Source organism: Scyliorhinus torazame, chromosome 19, assembly GCF_047496885.1.
Source record: "Scyliorhinus torazame isolate Kashiwa2021f chromosome 19, sScyTor2.1, whole genome shotgun sequence".
NCBI lineage: Eukaryota > Metazoa > Chordata > Chondrichthyes > Carcharhiniformes > Scyliorhinidae > Scyliorhinus > Scyliorhinus torazame.
The window spans coordinates 74,830,861-74,850,602 of NC_092725.1; the positions used below are offsets into that span (position 1 = coordinate 74,830,861).

General features: G+C 48.4%; 1 protein-coding gene across 5 annotated transcripts in view; it reads left to right on the top strand.

Annotated features, from left to right (window-relative positions):
• The window catches only part of LOC140396227 (FYVE, RhoGEF and PH domain-containing protein 4-like), a 431,975-nt gene that overhangs the window by 199,910 nt on the left and 212,323 nt on the right, over positions 1 to 19,742 (top strand). The window contains exon 1 of one of the 5 annotated variants that reach the window (XM_072484553.1): positions 5,167 to 5,245. The exons of 2 other annotated variants lie outside the window; for them this stretch is intronic. Coding sequence is in view for 1 of the 3 variants with exons in the window: in XM_072484549.1 (XP_072340650.1) it covers positions 19,020 to 19,107 (88 nt within the window). In the remaining 2 variants the exon portion in view is untranslated. 2 more of the 5 variants (XM_072484549.1, XM_072484552.1) reach the window with 2 other exon arrangements.

A 19,742-nucleotide genomic window follows, 5' to 3' on the forward strand; every position in this document is an offset into this window, starting at 1 on the left:
CCTCCTCACCACATGATCCGCCCCCTCACTAAATATTCAAACCTCGCCGACGTGACATCACATGGGTGAGATTTACAACAGATGTTTTAAACCGGGATTCAGTTGAGCAAATCCTGCCACGGTGTGTATAGCCCCCGGGGGAGAGGGATCTGCCCAGGCAGTACCCTGCCATTGCTCCTGGCACAGGTTGGCAATGCCAGAGATAGGCAGGGGAACATCTGGCAGAGTTACCAGAGGTTATGTGCAGCCTTGAGCAAATGATGGGATAATCCAAACAAGCTATGAATTTTGTCATGGCGCCATTATGGAAGTGCATGGCTTCCTCCAAGGAGAGTTTGGTGACTACCATGGAGGAGAACCAGGTTCAGAAGAACACTGCAATATTTGCACTTGGACTTGCAATTCATCGCTCTGGCCACGGGTACTATACATCATTGGCTCGGCAAAAAGGGGTTAAGGCACCTCGACTGGTTTATGAATGCTGCTGGATATTCCCATGAAGCTTCTGTGCCACCTGTGTGTTATCAGTTTTGCCGCCTGTGTGGTATCAGTTTTGCCACTTGTAATTGTGGAAATCCAGATACGGTGCTGAACCTAACTGGTTTGGCTGCCTGACACGGGTCTGCTACCACCTCTATATGTACCTGGCCCATTGCTGCACCTGGCATCTGGCTCCAGAGCCCATTGCTGCACCTGGCATCTGGCTCCAGGGCCCATTGCTGCATCTGGCTCCAGGGACCATTGCTGTGCCTGGCTCCTGGGCCCATTGCAGTGCCTGGCATCTGCCTCCTGAGCCCATTGCTGTGCCTGGCATCTGGCTCTTGTGCCTGTTGCTGCACCTGACTCTTGACCCCTGGGTCTGTTGCTGTCCCTGGACACTGGGACCATTCTATGTCTGGACCCTTGCTGTGCCTGGCCCCTACATGTTTTTGTGCCTGGACCCTGGACTGTTTTTGTGATGGCCCCTGGGCCTGTTACTCTGCCTCGGCTGTTGCTGCCCCGGGTCTCCAGCCCCATTCCTACCCCGGTCCCTGGGCTCATTGCTGCTCCAGGCCCCTGGGCTATTGTTATTCCTGGACCCTTGAGCAGTTGCTGTGCCTGGACCCCCTAGACCTGTTGCTGCCTGAGGACCTGAGCCTTTGCTGCCCTAAGGCACTGGGCCTCTTGCTGCCCGTAGCCCTAGGCCTGTTGCTGCCCCTGGGCACATTGGGCCTCTTGCTGCCTTGGACCACTGGGCCCCTTGCTGCCCTTAGCCCCGAGGCCTGTTGCTTCCTCTGGGCCCACTGATCTGTTTCTTCCCTGGATCCCTAGGCTTGTTGCTGCCTCTGGCCCCTGGGCTTCTTGCTGCCTCTGATGCCTGGGTTTCCTGCTGTTCCTGGAGCTCTGGGTCTATTGCTGTGCCTGGCCCTGGGCCATCCTCTACCAGTTGCACCTCCAATACGGAGTAAAAATACACTGGGTGCACAAGATCCACCTCCTCTGCCTGAAGAGAACATGGGGAAAGGGCTGCTTATTGGTCCTCCTTCATGACCTTGTGACTTGTAAACTAATGGGGTGCACACTTGTATATAAATCACACCCTGGTCTCTCCCTACTCCCTCCTTGACCTTCTCTCAGCATCTCTTCCCGCTGTCATAGCAATGTCTGCACTCCCCTGTGGCACGAGTTGATAGCCATCACACTGCATGCTCCATCCTCTGACCTTCTCTCCATCAGCCTTGATCAATCCTTCATCATCCTAGCCCTGCCTTCTGTGAGTCTTGAGCCATTCACCATTACTGTTGATAAATTTTGTCAACCTAGAGCTTCCCTAAGCACCCAGAATCCATCCCCCGCACCCTGTGACCATCAACCTGCCAACCATTATCCTCAACCCTGCCTATACCACCCTTGACCTGCCGTTACCCTTGACTCCCTCGACCTCGCCGTTATCGGCTCTCAGTCACCCTTGACCATTATGCTTGAACTCCCCCATTGGTAGAGATTGTCCTTCCCTCTGTTGTCCAGCTCTCTCCCTCCCTAAGTTCCCCATACAAGGTAAGCTGTGCCTACTCACTCCAAATCCAGGAACACTACCTCTGCTGCTCACCGACCTTGAGGAGTTGTGAATCTGAAGACACATGCTTCTCATTTGCTGCTGACGTAATCACAAAGGTACAACTTAATCTGGTGACCATGTGTTTTAATGACTATGATGTTTGACATATTAATAATGCATTAAAAATGGGTTTCCGCTGTTTGCCGTTGGGGACCACAATCTGCCTTTCATCCACCACCAACTTAATTCCCAACTTTCTTCCTGCTGTCAGGAAGCTGAGATTTGCCTCCTGCACAATTAAGTGTCCCCACCCACCTCATTTGCCATTCCCAGCTGCTTCGCTCAATTCTGCCCCGTGTTTCAAGCTGGGCCCTTCTTCAGCCACTTATAATTCCTTGATTTATATGAGAGGCCAACTTGAGTGAATTGAGAGATTTTCTACAATGCAGTGTGCTGAAACTTTTTAAACAATATTTTAACTGCGTATTATGTGTAATGAAGCCGGCAGTAGAGAACAAGATTATAATATAGTGCAGTGAAAACCTTGGCTGTCTTGCAAATCATTTCACATTTTCTTGCTGATCTTAAAACTGACCCATTTTGTGACCGTGTGTATGGAGCGTTAAAAAATATTGGTAAATGAAGAATTGGTGATGCTCCTTTGTAACCAGGAAGAATATTAAAAAGCAACCAGTCATGTTACCATGTCATTAAAACATACCAGAGCCAAAGGGTTATTAACCACTTTTAACAGGGACACACCCTGGCATCCAAAATCAAAACTGTTAAACACAATTTTTAAAAATAAATTTAGAGTACCCAATTATTTTTTCCAAGTAAGGGGCAATTTAGCATGGCCAATCCACCTACCCTGCATATCTTTGGGTTTTGGGGGTGAGACTGTGCAAACTCCACATGGCCAGTGACCCAGAGCCGGGATCAAACCCGGGTCCTCGGCATCATGAGGCAGCAGTGCTAACCACTGCGCCACCGTGCTGCCGTGTTAAACACGATAATAATTGAGGAATCTAAGCCTGTTTCACCTCACAACCCAAACGTTGCGTCATTTATCCTTATTCATTCTTAATTTCTTTTTAAAAAAATGTATTTTATTACAAACATGTATCAAAGCAGGTTACAGCAAGTAAACCCCCCCCCCCCCCGGGAAACATACTTTCCAATAATAACTATACTTTTCCCCTTTTTCACCCCCCCCCCCCCCATCTCCCCATCCCCCACCTCCCACCCCCCTGCGACAAATAGCTTTCATTCTTAATTTCTAGTTACTAAGTAAGAATTGATTTCCTCCTCCCTCCTGTAGGAAAGAAGTCATTAAAGTCAAACGCAAATTAAACTTTTGACAAAAGCTTCTCAAAACTAAATATATCTAAAAAGTTCAATTGTCCACTATTATCCCCCTCAGTAAACCAGCCATTCTATGAACCACAGCCTCTCTGTTTAACTTGTTGTTTATAGCTCCTTGACTGCCATTGAAGCTGGATCAAACATCCTTTTGTGGAGCATGCCTGTGGCATTGTTTTTTATTTCAAAGACTACCGTATATAGATGGTCTGGTTTACATGATGTATCGGAAATCTAGCGAACACTGCTTGAACAAGATGGGAGAGGGTCTGTATTGAATTTGTTAAGGTCAGTGATTCATAATTAAAACCGTTCCTATTCCTGTTCCCTCTTTCCAACAGGAAAGCAGAGGTCAGTGAAATGTAGTACATGCTGGCTGCAGCATAGTCATATGCTTAATGCATCTTCTATATTTAAAATGGTTGAGTAATTGCGCCAATTCCTATTGGTGCCAAGTTTATCTTAGTTATAATGTCGAGTAGGTTCAACAACAATGGGACATTGCATGTATGCACTTAAAAGTGATTCTGTTGTGATTTTAAAGCTACTGTCAATATGTGAATCATGCACATGGTGAATGTTATCATGAGGGAGAGCCTACATTTGATTTAATGCCACACCTTTGGATTTTAAAATGTGATGAATTTGGTACTAATACGAATAACAAGATCAACCTACATTCTGGTTAATGTATTAAGACATCCCACTTCATTGGAGAGTTATCAATGTAAATTTGACACAGAAGCATATTACGAGGTATTGGAGCAGTTAACCAAAAGCCTTGTCAAAAATGTCTATTTTAAGGAGCAATTAATAGGGAAAAGAGGGTGGGAAAGCAGCGAGGCTTAAGGAGGGAATCTCAGCACTTAAGGCCCTGGCAGCTGAAGGCATGGCCACCAAAGGTGGGATGATTAAAATCAGTAATTTTTGTCACCAGTACAAGGAGCAAAACCCAAGCTAAGAATCTTGATCTGTCTTGTAGAATAAATGGGTCATATGGTCACATGGAACTGTACTGTCACTTTGTCAAATTCCTGGAACTCCCTTCCTAACAGCACAATGGGTGTACCTACGGCACATAGACTGCTGCAGTTCCACCTTCTCAAGGGTAATTAGAAATGGACAATGAATTCTGGCCTTGTCAGTGAGACTCTCATCCCAAGAGCGATTTTTTAAAAAAAGGAATCTATAATGATAATCTTTATTGTCACAAGTAGGCTTACATTAACACTGCAATGAAGTTACTGTGGTAAGCCACTAGTCGCCACATTCCGGCGCCTGTTCAGGTCTGCAGAATTCAGAATGTCCAATTCACCTAACAGCACGTCTTTTGGAACTTGGAGGAAACCGGAGCACCCGGAGAAAACCCACGCAGATACCTGGAGAACGTGCAGACTCCACTCAGACAGTGACCCAAGCCGGAAATCGAACCTGGGACCCTGGAGCTGTGTAGCAACAGTGCTAACCACTGTGCTACCGTGCCGCCCAATCTTTAGTTTTAGAGGCAAACATAAACATATCTTTGACAGCTGTTAGACTGAACTTTTACAAACCCTTTCTGCACAAAGCTATAAGAAAAGCAACTACTTAAGGATCATTCCAAAAACCTAAGCAGGCTGGCCTCAATATTAACACCCCCATGTCAGGCAGGAGGAAGTTGGGGAGGGATAAACACTTAAAAATGCAACCTCAACATGCCTGCTGCCATTTTAATTGATGTATTTAAGCCAGGCTCCCGCAGTGCAGTTGGGAGCCTGATTTAAATTTGACAGCTGCAGGCAGGTTTTCGCAGGGCTGGGGAAAGCTGGAAACGAAATGGAGATTGAATTTGCCTGCTCCAAAAAAGTAAGTGCTTTTTATCACTCACCCTACTAACCCCTGTCCCACACCCAAGTCCTGATCTGCAGACCGCAATCCTTTCTCGATGACCAGAGAGACCATCCCCAGTGATCCTCGGCTGCGGCCACTTTGTGCCAGCTTCTGTGCCCAGTCCGCCAGCCTGTCTGGCTGCTGGGTGGGAAATGGAAGGGGGAAAGAAATTACCATTCTGCCATTAAATTTAGCAGAACCTCAACGTCCCCGACCTTGTCAGCTTTCCTCCCAGCACCCCACCACACCCACCCTACCTCCATGGAAATACTGGGGCCCAGCTGTTCTTTAAACTATTTCAAGAATTTCTATATGTACTGCTTTTATTTAACTAATAATTCATTCTGAAAACAGCAACCAGCTAATGTTCATGCTCATGTTTTTGCTGCGGAACATAGTCAGTAAATGTAGGATTTTCCCCATAAAGTTCAGTTCAAAAACTCCTTTCCCGGCAGAAATTAGATCAGTACTAATATAGAGAATAGCTACAGTATATCTTACTGCCAACAGATTTATTACTGCATTTTGATGTATGATAGAACTCTTTCCTGCAAAGTGGGACACTCTGCATCTTGTTCAAAAACCAGAGTCTTAACAATGGCATCATCACTCGATTTTGTTCAAAATTGTGCTGCTGCTGTGAACTCGAGCAGCCACAACAAAGCTTATATTTCACCCTTGTCCAATCTTCTTGCCTCAAGGCTGTGACTAATGTAGGGACACCATTCCATAGACAACAACAAACCTGCAGCATCGTTACCCAAGTCACTATTCTCTGCGCAAAGCAATTAGGCTGTTTGGGGGAGGGAAATTCATTTCCACCCTGACATTCATGCTAATGTACTTTCCATTGGGTGGCATTGGGTCATGATCAGAATTGGGAACCTTGGCTGAATTATTCCCCCTCCGAAAAAAACTGAGAGGAAATTGTAGAATCTTCGCTGTCACTTTGTTTGAGATCAATTTTTAAAAATATATAAACTTCCTGCTCGGTACGACAGTAGTGTTCTTAGCCACAAAGCTTAATTTTATTATTTTAGAAAAAAACACCTTCAGAATTTTTTTTTAAAATGGCAGCACGGTAGCATTGTGGATAGCACAATTGCTTCACAGCTCCAGGGTCCCAGGTTCGATTCCGGCTTGGGTCACTGTCTGTGCGGAGTCTGCACATCCTCCCCGTGTGTGCGTGGGTTTCCTCCGGGTGCTCCGGTTTCCTCCCACAGTCCAAAGATGTGCAGGTTAGGTGGATTGGCCATGATAAATTGCCCTTAGTATCCAAAATTGGCCTTAGTGTTGGGTGGGATTACTGGGTTATGGGGATAGGGTGGAGGTGTTGACCTTGGGTAGGGTGCTCTTTCCAAGAGCCGGTGCAGACTCGATGGGCCGAATGGCCTCCTTCTGCACTGTAAATTCGATGATAATCTATGAAAGCATGAAAGTTACACCAGTTCAACTATAGAAGTTTCCATTGTGGCAATGTTATACGTCCCAATTACTGGGCTGATAGAAAATTCGTAGAATCCTGTTATCTAACCGTGTAGTACATGTTTATGTTTTATATTTGCTTGTAATTTCTTGCACTCTTGTGGTTTTGTTGGTTGCTGGTTATTTTATTATTTGGTAGATGATGAGTCTGGGGAAGGGTGTGTAGGTAGATTGGGTCATGTCGATATTAAAAGGAGGTTGAAAAACATTAAGGTAGATAGGTTCCCAGGCCCTGATGGGATCTACCCCAGAATACTGAGGGAGGCAAGGGAGGAAATTAGAATCATAGAATCATAGAAGTTTACAGCATGGAAACAGGCCCTTCGGCCCAACCAGTCCATGCCGCCCAGTTTTTTACCATTAAGCTAGTCCCAGTTGCCCGCACTTGGCCCATAACCCTCTATACCCATCTTACCCATGTAACCATCTAAATGCTTTTTGAAAGACACAATTGTACCCGCTTCTACTACTACCTCTGGCAGCCCATTCCAGACACTCACTACCCTCTGAGTGAAGAAATTGCCCCTCTGGGCCCTTCTGAATCTCTCCCCTCTCACCTTAAACCTATGCCCTCTAGTTTTAGACTCCCCTACCTTTGGGAAAAGATGTTGACTATCTACCTTATCTATGCCCCTCATTATTTTATAGACCTCTATAAGATCACCCCTAAGCCTCCTACGCTCCAGGGAAAAAAGTCCCAGTCTATCCAGCCTCTCCTTATAACTCAAACCATCAAGTCCCGGCAACATCCTAGTAAATCTTTTCTGCACTCTTTCTAGTTTAATAATATCCTTTCTATAATAGGGTGACCAGAACTGCACACAGTATTCCAAGTGTGGCCGTACCAATGTCTTGTACAACTTCAACAAGACGTCCCAACTCCTATATTCAATGTTCTGACCAATGAAACCAAGCATGCCGAATGCCTTCTTCACCACCCTGTCCACCTGCGACTCCACCTTCAAGGAGCTATGAACCTGTACTCCTAGATCTCTTTGTTCTATAACTCTCCCCAACGCCATACCATTAACTGAGTAGGTCCCGGCCTGATTCGATCTGCCAAAATGCATCACCTCACATTTATCTAAATTAAACTCCATCTGCCATTCGTCGGCCCACTGGCCTAATTGATCAAGATCCCGTTGCAATCCTAGATAACCTTCTTCACTATCCACTGTGCCACCAATCTTGGTGTCATCTGCAAACTTACTAACCATGCCTCCTAAATTCTCATCCAAATCATTAATATAAATCACAAATAACAGTGGACCCAGCACCGATCCCTGAGGCACACCACTGGTCACAGGCCTCCAGTTTGAAAAACAACCCTCTACAACCACCCTCTGCCTTCTGTCGTCCAGCCAATTTTGAATCCAATTGGCAACCTCACCCTGGATCCCGTGAGCTTTAACCTTCTGCAACAACCTACCATGCGGTACCTTGTCAAAGGCTTTGCTAAAGTCCATGTAGACAACGTCTACTGCACTACCCTCATCTACCTTCTTGGTCACTCCCTCAAAAAACTCAATCAAATTTGTGAGACATGATTTTCCACGCACAAAGCCATGCTGACTGCCCCGAATCAGTCCTTGCCTCTCTAAATGCTTGTAGATCCTGTCTCTCAGAATACCTTCTAGCAACTTACCTACTACAGACGTTAGGCTCACCGGTCTGTAGTTCCCAGGCTTTTCCCTGCTGCCCTTCTTAAACAAGGGCACAACATTCGCCACTCTCCAATCTTCAGGCACCTCACCTGTGGCTGCCGATGATTCAAATATCTCAGTTAGGGGACCCGCAATTTCCTCCCTAGCCTCCCACAACATCCTGGGATACATTTCATCAGGTCCCGGGGATTTATCTACCTTGATGCGCTTTAAGACTTCCAGCACCTCCTCCTCTGTAATATGCACACTTCTCAAGACATCACTATTTATTTCCCTTAGTTTCCTAACATCCATGCCTTTCTCCACCGTGAATACCGATGAGAAATATTCATTCAGGATCTCACCCAACTCTTGTGGCTCTGCACATAGATGCCTTTGTTGATCCTTAAGAGGCCCTACTCTGTCCCTAGTTACTCTTTTCCCCTTTATGTATCTGTAGAATCTCTTTGGATTCTCCCTTGCATTATTTGCCAAAGCAATTTCATGTCCCCTTTTTGCCCTCCTGATTTCCCTCTTAACTCTATTTCGACAATCTCTATACTCTTCAAGGGATCTACTTGATCCCAGTTGCTTATGTACGTCATATGCCTCCTTCTTCTTTTTGACCAGAGTCTCAATATCTCGAGTCATCCAGGGTTCCCTACTTCTACCAGCCTTGCCCTTCACTCTAAAGGGAATGTGCTTACCCTGCACCCTGGTTAACACATTTTTAAAAGCCTCCCATTTACCAGCCGTCCCTTTGTCTGCCAATAGTCTCCCCCAATCTACCTCTGCAAGTTCCTGTCTGATACCATCAAAATTGGCCTTGCCCCAATTAAGAATTTTAACTCTTGGGCCAGACCTATCATTCTCCATAGCTATCTTAAAACTAATGGAATTATGGTCACTTGTCCCAAAGTGATCCCTCACTAGCACTTCTATCACTTGCCCTTCCTTATTTCCCAAGACGAGGTCAAGTTTTGCCCCCTCTCTAGTCGGTCCATCCACATACTGAATGAGAAATTCCTCCTGAATACACTCAACAAATTTCCCTCCATCCAAGCTGGGGCCTTGACAGAAATATTTGTTACCTCATTTGCTCCAGCTGAGGTCCTAGAGGACTGGAGAATAGCTAAAGTTGCTACTTTGCTTAAGAAGGAAGTCCAGCAAGGATAATCCAGGAAATCACAGGCCGGTGAGCCTTAAGTCAGTGGTAGGGACATTATTGGAGAGGAGTCTTCAGGACAGGATTTACTCCCATTTGCAAACAAATGGACTTTTTAAAAAAAAATTTAGAATACCCAATTATTTTTTCCAATTAAGGGCCAATTTAACGTGGCCAATCCACCTAACTTGCAAATCTTTGGGTTGCATACACTGGGAGAACGTGCAAACTCCACACGGACAGTGACCCAGGGCCGGGATTTGAACCCGGGTCCTCCGCGCCGTAGGCAGCAATGCTAACCACTGTGCCACCATGCTGCCCTACAAATGGACTTATTAACGAGAGGCAGCATGGTTTTGCGCAGATGAGGTTGTGACTCATTAACTTTATCGAGTTTTTTTGAGGAAGTGACGAAGATGATTGATGAAGGAAGGTCCGTGGATGTTGTCTACATGGATTTCAGTAAGGCCTTTCACAAAATCCCTCATGGCAGACTGGTACAGAAGGTTCACGGGTTCAGAGGTGAGCTGGAAAGATTGATACAGAACTGGCTCGGTCATAGAAGATAGAGGGTATCTGAGGAAGGGTGCATTTCTGAATGGAGGGTGCGACTAGTGGTGTTCCACAGGGATCAATGCTGGGATCTTTGCTGTTTGTAGTATATATAAATGATTTGGAGGAAAATGTGACTGGTCTGATTAGTAAGTTTGTGGCCGACACAAAGTTTGGTGGAGTTGTGGATAGCGATGAGAATTGTCAGAGAATACAGCAGGATATAGATCGGTTGGAAAGTTGAGCGGAGAAATGGCGATGGGAGTTTAAAAATGGACAAATGTGGACATTTGACAAATGATGGACGAATGTGGAGTAATGCATTTTGGAAGGTCTAATACAGATGGGAAATATACAGTAAATGGCAGAATCCTTAGGAGTATTGACAGGCAGAGTGACCTGGGCGTACAGGTCCACAGATCACTGAAAGTGGCAAAGTAGATCGGTAAGGGAGTCAAGAAGGCATATGGCATGCTTGCCTTCATCGGTCAGGGCATTGAGTATAAAAATGTGCAAGTCATGTGCAGCTGTACAGAACCTTAGTTAGGCAACAATTGAAATATTGCGTACAATTCTTGTTGCCACACTACCAAAAGGATGTGGAGGCTTTGGAGAGGGTACAGAGATTTACCAAGATGTTGACTGGTCTGGAGGGTATTAGCTATGAGGAGAGGTTGAATAAACTCTGATCATTTTCACTGGAGTGACAGAGATTGAGGAGAGACCTGATAGAGGATTACAAAATTATGAGTAGCATGGACAGAGTGGAAGAGTCAATTACCAGGGAACATAGGTTCAAGCTGCGAGAGGCAAAGTTTAGAGGAAATGTGCGAGGCACAGAGGGTGGAGAGTGCCTTAAAAGTGCTGCTGGGGGAGGTGGCGGAAGCACGTACTATAGCGACTTTTAAGAGGCATCTTGATGAATACATGAACAGGGTGGGAATAGAGGGATACAGATCCTGGAAGTGCAGAAGGTTTTAGTTTAGACAGGCATCATGATTGGTGCAGGCTTGGAGGGCTGAAGGGATTGTTCCTGTGTTGTACTGTTCTTTGTTCTATGAGTGCCAAACATGGGCGGGAATTCTCTGGCCTTTGGGATTCTCTTTTCCCACTGGCAGCGTACCCCTGACTGAGGGTTTCCCAGAGGCATGGGGTGGCTTCAGTGGGAAATCCCATTGACAAGTGGCGGGAAGAGAGAATCCTGCCTCCAGCAAACGTCGAGAAACACGCGGTTAGGGACTGGAGAATCCCGCCCATGTTCTGTATGGAATTAGGTGTATGTTTTGTCAAATCATTAGTTGGGGATATTCTCAATAGGGGGCAGTAGGGTTTAATGTAAAGAACTGGAAGACAATTTAACTTAAAAATTGAATGATTCTTTGAAGGGGTAGAAGATGTGTGTGAACGTTGCGTGGGGGGCCCCCCGCAAATCACGTTCATATGTTTTGGTCCTGTCCAAATGATTACTGGAAGAGGTGTTTAGGGTAATCTCTAAAGTGGTGCACGTGAAACTGGACCCGGGCCCTCGGGAGGCCATATTCGGGGTGTCGGACCAGCAGGGGTTGGAAACGGGTGCGGAGGCAGATGATGTAACCGTCACCTCGTTGATCGCCCGAAGGCGGATCCTGTTGGGTTGGAGAGCAGCCTCTCCACCCTGTGCCCTGGTGTGGCGGGGGGACCTGCTGGAATTTTTGGCTCCTGAGAAGGTTAAGTTTGAACTGAGGGGAAGGATGGAGGGGTTCTACAATTCATGGGCGTTAATCATTATGCACTTTCAAGAACTGGATAACACCAAACATTAGTTGGGGGTGGTGGTTGGGAGGGTTGAGGGGAGGGGGACTGTGTATGTTAATGGTGACTATGGGGATTCCTGATTCCTTTTTGTCATTTCTTTATGTTAACCTCGACTAGAGGGTTCGTCTTTTGGAGTAGAACTGGTCCTGGAGTCGTCAGCCAACGTGGAAGCGAGACCCCAGAGGTGGACTTCCTGGGGAAGACAAACAATCGGTTGTGAGGGGTCTCATTCATGGCCGTGCAGAGGAGCGACCTAATGGAGTGTAGGGCATCGGGTAGGACCTCCTGCCAGCGGGTGGTTGGGAGACTTCTTGACCGTAGGGCTAGAAAGACAGCCTTCCAAACTGTCGCGTTCTCCCTCTCCACCTGCCCGTTTCCCCGCGGGTTATAGCTGGTCGTTCTGCTCGAGGTGATGCCCTTCTTGAGCAGATACTGACGCAGCTCATCGCTCATGAACAATGTACCCCGGTCGCTGTGGATATAAGCGGGGAAACCAAACAGGGTGAAGATGCTGTGCAGTGCCTTGATTACGGTGGTCGAGGTCATATCTGGGCAGGGGACAGCGAATGGGAAGCGGGAGAATTCATCGATGACAATGACAAAGTAGATATTATGGTTGGTGGATGGGAGCGGCCCTTTGAAGTTCACGCTTAGTCGCTCAAAGGGCCCAGAGGCTTTCACCAGGCGAGCATTGTCTGGTCGATAGAAGAGCGTTTGCACTCCGCACAGATCTGGCAAGCCTTGGTCATGGCCTTGACCTCCTCGGTGGAGTAATGTAGATTGCGGGATTTGATGAAATGAGCAAGCCGGGTGACCCCCGGGTGACAGAGGTCATCGTGGATGGTCCACAGACGTTTTTTCTGCGCATTGGCGCACGTGCCGTGGGACAGGGCATCTGGGGACTCGTTGAGCTTCCCCGGACGATATGAAATATCGTACGCGTAGGTGGAGAGTTCGATCCTCCACCTCAAAATGTTATCGTTGTTTATTTTGCCCCGTTGTGCGTTATCAAACATGAAGGCTACCGACAGTTGGTCGGTGACGAGGGCGAACCTCCTACTGGCTAGATAGTGCCGCCAGTGCCGCACGGCCTCCACAATGGCTTGTGCCTCCTTCTCAACTGCAGAGTGCCGAATGTCCGAGGCGGTGAGCGTTCGGGAGAAAAATGCTACTGGCCTGCCTGCCTGGTTGAGGGTAGCAGCCAGGGCGACGTCTGATGCATCGCTTTCTACCTGAAAGGGGATGGTTTCATCCACCGCGTACATGGCGGCCTTGATGATATCGGCCTTGATACGACTGAAGGTGAACCGGGCCTCAGCCGTGAGGGGGAAAACCGTGGTCTTAATGAGTGGTCGGGCTTTGTCCGCATATCCGGGGACCCACTGGGCGTAATAGGAAAAGAGCCCCAAGCATCGTTTGAGTGCCTTGAGGCTACAGGGAAGGGGAAGGGGCCTAGGACCCCGTTTTCCACGACGAGGATGGCTAGACAGGTTGTGTGGAAAACACATTTCTCTTTACTGTAAGTCAGATTGAGGGCCCGGGCGGTCTGGAGGAACTTTTTTAGGTTTGCGTCGTGGTCCTGCTGGTCATGGTCGCAGATGCTGACATTGTCCAAGTACGGGTAAGTACCCTGTAAGCCGTACTGGTCCACCATTTGGTCCATCGCCCTTTGAAAAACGGAGACCCCATTTGTGACGCCAAAAGGGATCCTGAGGAAGTGAAAACGCCGACCGGTTGCTTCGAAGGCCGTGTAGAGGCGGTCCTCCGGGCGGATAGGGAGCTGATGGTAGGTGGATTTTAGATCATCTGTGGAGAATACCCGGTACTGGCCGATCTGGTTAACCATTTCTGCTGTGCGGGGAAGGGGGTACACATTGAGCTGCGTAAAACGGTTTATGGTCTGACTATAGTCCGCCACCATCCGTTTCTTTTCCCCAGCCCGAACTACCAATACTTGTACTCTTCGGGGGCTGTTGCTAGTGTATCTTGGGCACTGTACCGCCGATTCCTGGTGGCGACGGGCTTACAGTCGGGGGTGAGGTTCGCGAAGAGGGGGGTGGTGCAACTTTAAGTGTTGCCAGGCTACATACCGTGAGTGGGGGCAGGGGTCCGCCGAACTTCAGTGTCAGGCTTCGGTGGCTACACTGAAAATCCAGACCGAGCAGCAGGGGGGCGCAGAGGTGAGGGAGGCTATAACGTTTGAAACGGTGATATTCGGCGCCCTGGATCGCAAGGTTCGCGACACAATACCCCGTGATTTGGATCGAGTGGGACCCGGAGGCGAGGGCGATAGTTTGGGAGGCGGGATAGGTGCGCAAGGAGCAGCGCCTTACCGTTTCTGGGTGGATAAAGCTCTCCGTGCTCCCGGAGTCGAAGAGGCAGAGGTTGTCGCGCCCATTAATTTGGACCTGCATCATGGAATTTCGCAGGTGCTTCGGCCATGATTGGTCGAGGGTGATCACTCCCAGTTGCGGGTAGTCAGAGTACTCAGCTGAGTCGGACTCACAAAATGGCTGCCCGGAGTCACAACATGGCCACCACCATCAGTCGCACGTGTCAGATTTTGAAGATGGCCGCCCCATGACTCACGCAAGGCCGATGACGCGTCAGAAGGGGGCGTGTCCGGCCGGCACGCAGCCGCGTTGCTGGGCCTGGGAGCTCGATTATGGGGCCCAATGAGACTTTTGTTTCTGGGCCTTGGGCCAGCCAGGCAGACCTTTGCGAAATGCCCCTTCTTTCCGCAGTTGTTGCAGATAGCGGAGCGGGCTGGGCAATGCTGACGTGGGTGCTGGCCTTGTCCACAGAAATAGCATGGTGTGCCCCCGGTGTGACCGGGTCACCGCGCGGCGCAGGCCTGTAGTGTGGCCGACTCTGGAGGGGACCGAGAGGGGCTCGCAGGGTCCGTGGAGTACGTGCGGAGATTATGGTGGGCCACTTCCAGAGAGGAGGCAAGCGTTACCGTGCCTTGAAGGTCTTTCGCTCCGTCTTCGAGGAGTGGCTGCCTGATGTATGTGGATCATATACCGGATACCCGTAGCCTCCTCAAGTCACTGACATCCCCTCCTGAATCTTACAGCTGTGTACTAGCATCTGCAACAGCTCTGGGATAACCTTGTCCAGAGGCTCAGCATCTAACTGGGACTCAGCTGAGTTCTGGGATCCAGCGGATCTCTGACTGTTGAGTCCCTTGGATGTTCCTGCCTCCACCTGATGTGTATCAGAAACTGTGTGGTGCTCACCAGATTGTGCCCCAGACGCCTGTCCACTAATGTCGCCCACTGAGGTATCTGCCTCTGTGCTGGTGGAAGGTGGGAATTAAATCTGTAGTTTCTCAATGGTAGTTTCCTCGGAGCTCTCCTACAAGGTGGTCTCTTGGGTGGGGAGGGTGGGAAATGACTCCAAATGACCCCGCCCTATCAATTGGAAATCCTGTGAGAGAATAGATATGTGGTCAGTGAGCAGGAAGGATCATTTTGCCTGACATGAACAACTCACTTGAGACAGGTCATCTAGGTGAAGGGGCAGTTGATCCTCACCTCTGCAGCACAGGCCTACCTCACAGTCAGTAACTGCTCTCTCCTTGGACAACTCTGTGATTTCCAGGGCCTGTTTCTCATGGGGCGAGGTTGTGGATCTCCAGTACTCCACCCCCGCTGTCTTGGCCCTCTCCTGCTTATTATGGGCTATCTTCTCCTGCGGGACAAAGAGAGGGATTTGTGAGCCGTGCACTTGGTGGATCAGGTGGGTCTATAGCAGGTGGCATGTGTGGGCACTGCACCTGGACATGTAAGGGTTGTGCTGGTAGGTGTCAGGGGGTGCTGAGGAACAAGCACAAAGATCGGATGTGGGGGTGGCGTGCGAGGTGTCAGCCAGTGATTTGTGGGGAGGGGTTGGGAGTTTGACGGTGGCAGGTGACACTGATGCCAGGAGAGAGGTGGTAACTTAGCTTTTCAGCTTGATGTAGGTCGTTGGTCTTCTTCCAACATTGGCTGCTGGTCCTCCTTGTCATGCTGCCCGCACTACAGCTGCTGCCACTGCCTCACAGGTGGTATTGGTGGCCCTGCTGCTAACTCCCCTCGGGAATAGGATGCCCATCTCATCGGCATCAAGAAGCCTGGCCTTCGCCTAAGCGAGGAGCAAGTCCGCGCGCTGCCATGTTTATGTGTTGACTGGGAGTGAGCGGTGAGGAAGTGTTTAAAAGCAGCTGCCCCTTGTTAGAAGCGAGACGCTGAGGCATGAGCCAGGCGAATCAGATGGCGAGATACCCGGTAATTGCGAGGAGCTTTTGGGGCTCATTTCCAGCACTAAGTGCTGTTAAATATGGACTGCGATCTCACTACTGCAGTCATTGGGAAACACCCTGCCAATCGTGCCCAAAATGATACTTCGAAATGTTTCTGTTGTATTATGCCCTCAATGTTTATCTTTTTAATTGATTTTAATAACCATAAATAGAAGTTAAAATATGTGGATATATGCCCATGATGCCCCACGCAGCACTAACCCAGATAGCATTTATGGGTTCAATTGAAAGATAGTTAAATACTATACAGCAGGAAGGAGCAGATGCAAGCACCACTATCGGGGGCATCTCTAACTTTCAGCTATCCAGAGGTCTCCTGTTTGTGTTAGGGGGAGTGTAAGGAGGCAGGGATCCATCACCAACACACATCTTCCCTCTCTAATCACTATGCAAAAATTTAGAAATTGAAAAACATTGCGGCACTGTGGCACAGTGGTTAGCACTGCTGCCTCACAGCGCCATGGACCTGGGTTCGATTCCGACCTCAGGTGACTGTCTGGGTGGAGTTGGCACTTTCTCCCGCGTCTGTGTGGGCTTCCTCCGGGTGCTTCAGTTTCCTCCAATGGTCCAAAGATTGACCATGCTAAATTGCCCCTTCTTGTCCAAAGGTTAGATGGTGTTACGGGGATTGGGCGGGGGATTACGTCCAGGTAGGGTGCTCTTTTTGGAGGTTCAGTGCAGACTCAAAGCATTGAATGGCCTCCTTCTGCACTTTAGGGGTTCCATGTCTGCCTACATTTAGTAAGGGATCCAAGCCATTAACCAAATCCAGTCACCACAAGTGGGGCCCACATCTGCTTTTGTGAAAGCTCGTCTTGTTATTCTTTGTGTGTGCTATCCTTCACAAATTCACTGGTCTTGACTGAGCCAATGGTGCAGGATCTCCTGAGGTTGGATGTCACCCACACAAACCCTCTGTCCCCTTACTTCTAATTGCCTTGCAAAAGGTAAATGGAGGCTTCACCCCTTCAACGGGAAGTAAACTCCCAGAAAATGGAAACTTGGCACAGCTAGATCCACAGTTTTCAATGGAGCGACCATCTTTTGCCAGAACAATGGGATCCTCTCAGGAGCCTCAGACGTTTCTGCTCCAAAGTATCAGTATTGTGGTATCACCTATTTACCATGTGTAAAACTCCAGGCAAGTACACGGAAGGGATGGCTGTTCGAAAAAGCAATATTTATTTTACCTACTAGAATACAACTCCTACTCCCCAGGTCCACTTCCGCACCCAGCCCGCACTTGAGCCAGGGTATTTATGTCCCAGTCAACGCTTGCTTAAGTGTGTAACTCCTTCCCCTCGTCTGGGGAGATCGTATTCAGGTGAGGCCATTGGGACTGTGATGTCACAGACCTCGTGGCCTCCGGTCTCCAAGTCCGATTCGGAGTCCGATGAGTCGCCATCCCGCATCTCAAGGTCGAGGGACTCGTCTGCCTTGCCGGGTATCAATGGTGGCTGCACTGGAAGAAGAGTCACCGCTGGACGTGGGGGCTTTGGCTTTCCCTTGAGGACCTGTAGGGCATGGCTGTGGAGGTGGTCCACGTTCGATTCCTTCCCTTGCACACTCACTGAATGTGAGTCTGGGTCTGATCATCACACCACTAGCCCCAGGATCCACAATGCCCCGTCGGCAAAATTTCTGACACAGACCACATCGCCAGCGGAGAATTCTTATGGGTCTGGGTCAACTTGCTTCGGCGTGTTCCTGCTGATTGCGGACCTTCTCCCTAATGTCTGGCAGGACAAGACTCAACCGCATGCGCAGTCGGCGGCCCGTCAACAACTCCAAAGGTGCTACCCCAGTAGTAACATGAGGCATGGTGGGTTAATAGAAGAGGAAAAGGGCCAGACGGGTCTCCGGGGAACCGGACATTTGCTTCCGCATTCCTTGCTTGAAGGTCTGCACCTCCCGTTCAGTTAATCCGTTGGAGGAAGGGCGGTAAGACACGGTCCGTACATGGTGGATCCTGTTCATCTTCATGAATGTGATGAATGCCTCGCTCATGAAAGCCATGCCATTGTCAGAAACTAACACTGCGAGAAACCCATGGCTGCAGAAAGTGTGTTGCAGTTTCTCAATCGGAGCCCGCGATGTTGTCATAGACATGCGGTGGACCTCCATCCACTTCAAATGGGCGTCTACGATGAGCAAGTATATGGCTCCTTGGAAAGGTCCTGTGAAATCCATGTGGAGTCAGGACCGCAGTCAGCCCAGCTAATCCCATCCTCATCGCCAGTGTAAAGTTCCAGGCGAGCAACCACACTGAATCAATGACTGTTAGAAAACTCAATATTTATTTTACCTACTGGAATACAATCCTACTCCCCGCGCCCGATCCACACTTGAGCCGGGGTATTTATGTCCCAGTTAACACTTGCTTAAGCGTCTAGCTCCGCCCCCTCATCTGGGGAGATCGTATTTCAGGCGAGGCCACTGGGACCCTGATGTTGCAGACCCCGTGGCCCCCAAGTCGGGTTATAACACCATGTATTGCTAAAAGTGCAGCATTACAGTTTGAAAACTGCCTGGGAGACTTCAAACAGTGCCAAGTTACCATGAGTGGGATGTAGGTTCTTTTCAAACTGCTGTGAATAATTGAGATGTTAGAACCCAAAATCTGGCCTGGTTAAAGGGGGAAAGGATACCTGCTGAGCATGCTCAGTAGGCACTGCAGCTTTTTTTTCCAGTTCATTGTAGTACAATGCCAGCAATTGTAATGCTGTTAACAGCAGTCACATCCTTCTGCCAGTAGTTTTAATAGATGTAGTTGCCTTGGAAACAGCCATCTGCTCATTCCCTATTGGAATGCAATTGTTCCTCCTTTGCTGGGGTCGACAAGAAGCAGGACATTGCGTGCAGGGGAAATATCTAAGATGCTGTGTGCTAGTAAGAGGTAAGTGCTTGATTGGTAGAGTAGTTGAATGGAATTTATTGAAATCCAACAATGCTGCCAGGCAGGGCAGCTAGCCCTGTTTTCATAAGGTGAGGACTGTTAACAAATGTAGGGAATTCTACATTCATCTTGCATGCTGTTATTGATTTTTATTGTTGTGTTGTGTGGCCTGTTTTTACTGTGAGGAGAATTAAAAACATTTGTCGTAACAAGCTAGTCGTTGAAACTTGGAGACATGGTAGTTAATCTGTTTTTAATGGGTAATGCTCACCCATGGAGGATTTGTGGTGTTAAAACAATTACTGCTGCCCTCTTAGCGAGAGATTAAAGGCTATACCAGACAATACAACAAACCTTTCAACACTGCATTGAATGCAAAATCATTGAGGCTCATACGGACATAGATCAATGACTTTGTTCTTGTGTTGAAAATCTATTTTAACTTTCAAGTCTGATATTAATGGCTGAGATGTGTGCTGATGCTTGGTGTTAATATCCGCTGCTGGTTTGTGAAGACGGGGGTATTTGCTTCTCGTGTATCCTCGTTTTCTTCACCATTTCTACCAATGGGTTGCAAAGCTTTTCAATTGTTTCCCAACCTCAGAGGTCCAGTGCTGACGGGCCCAGAGAAGTCC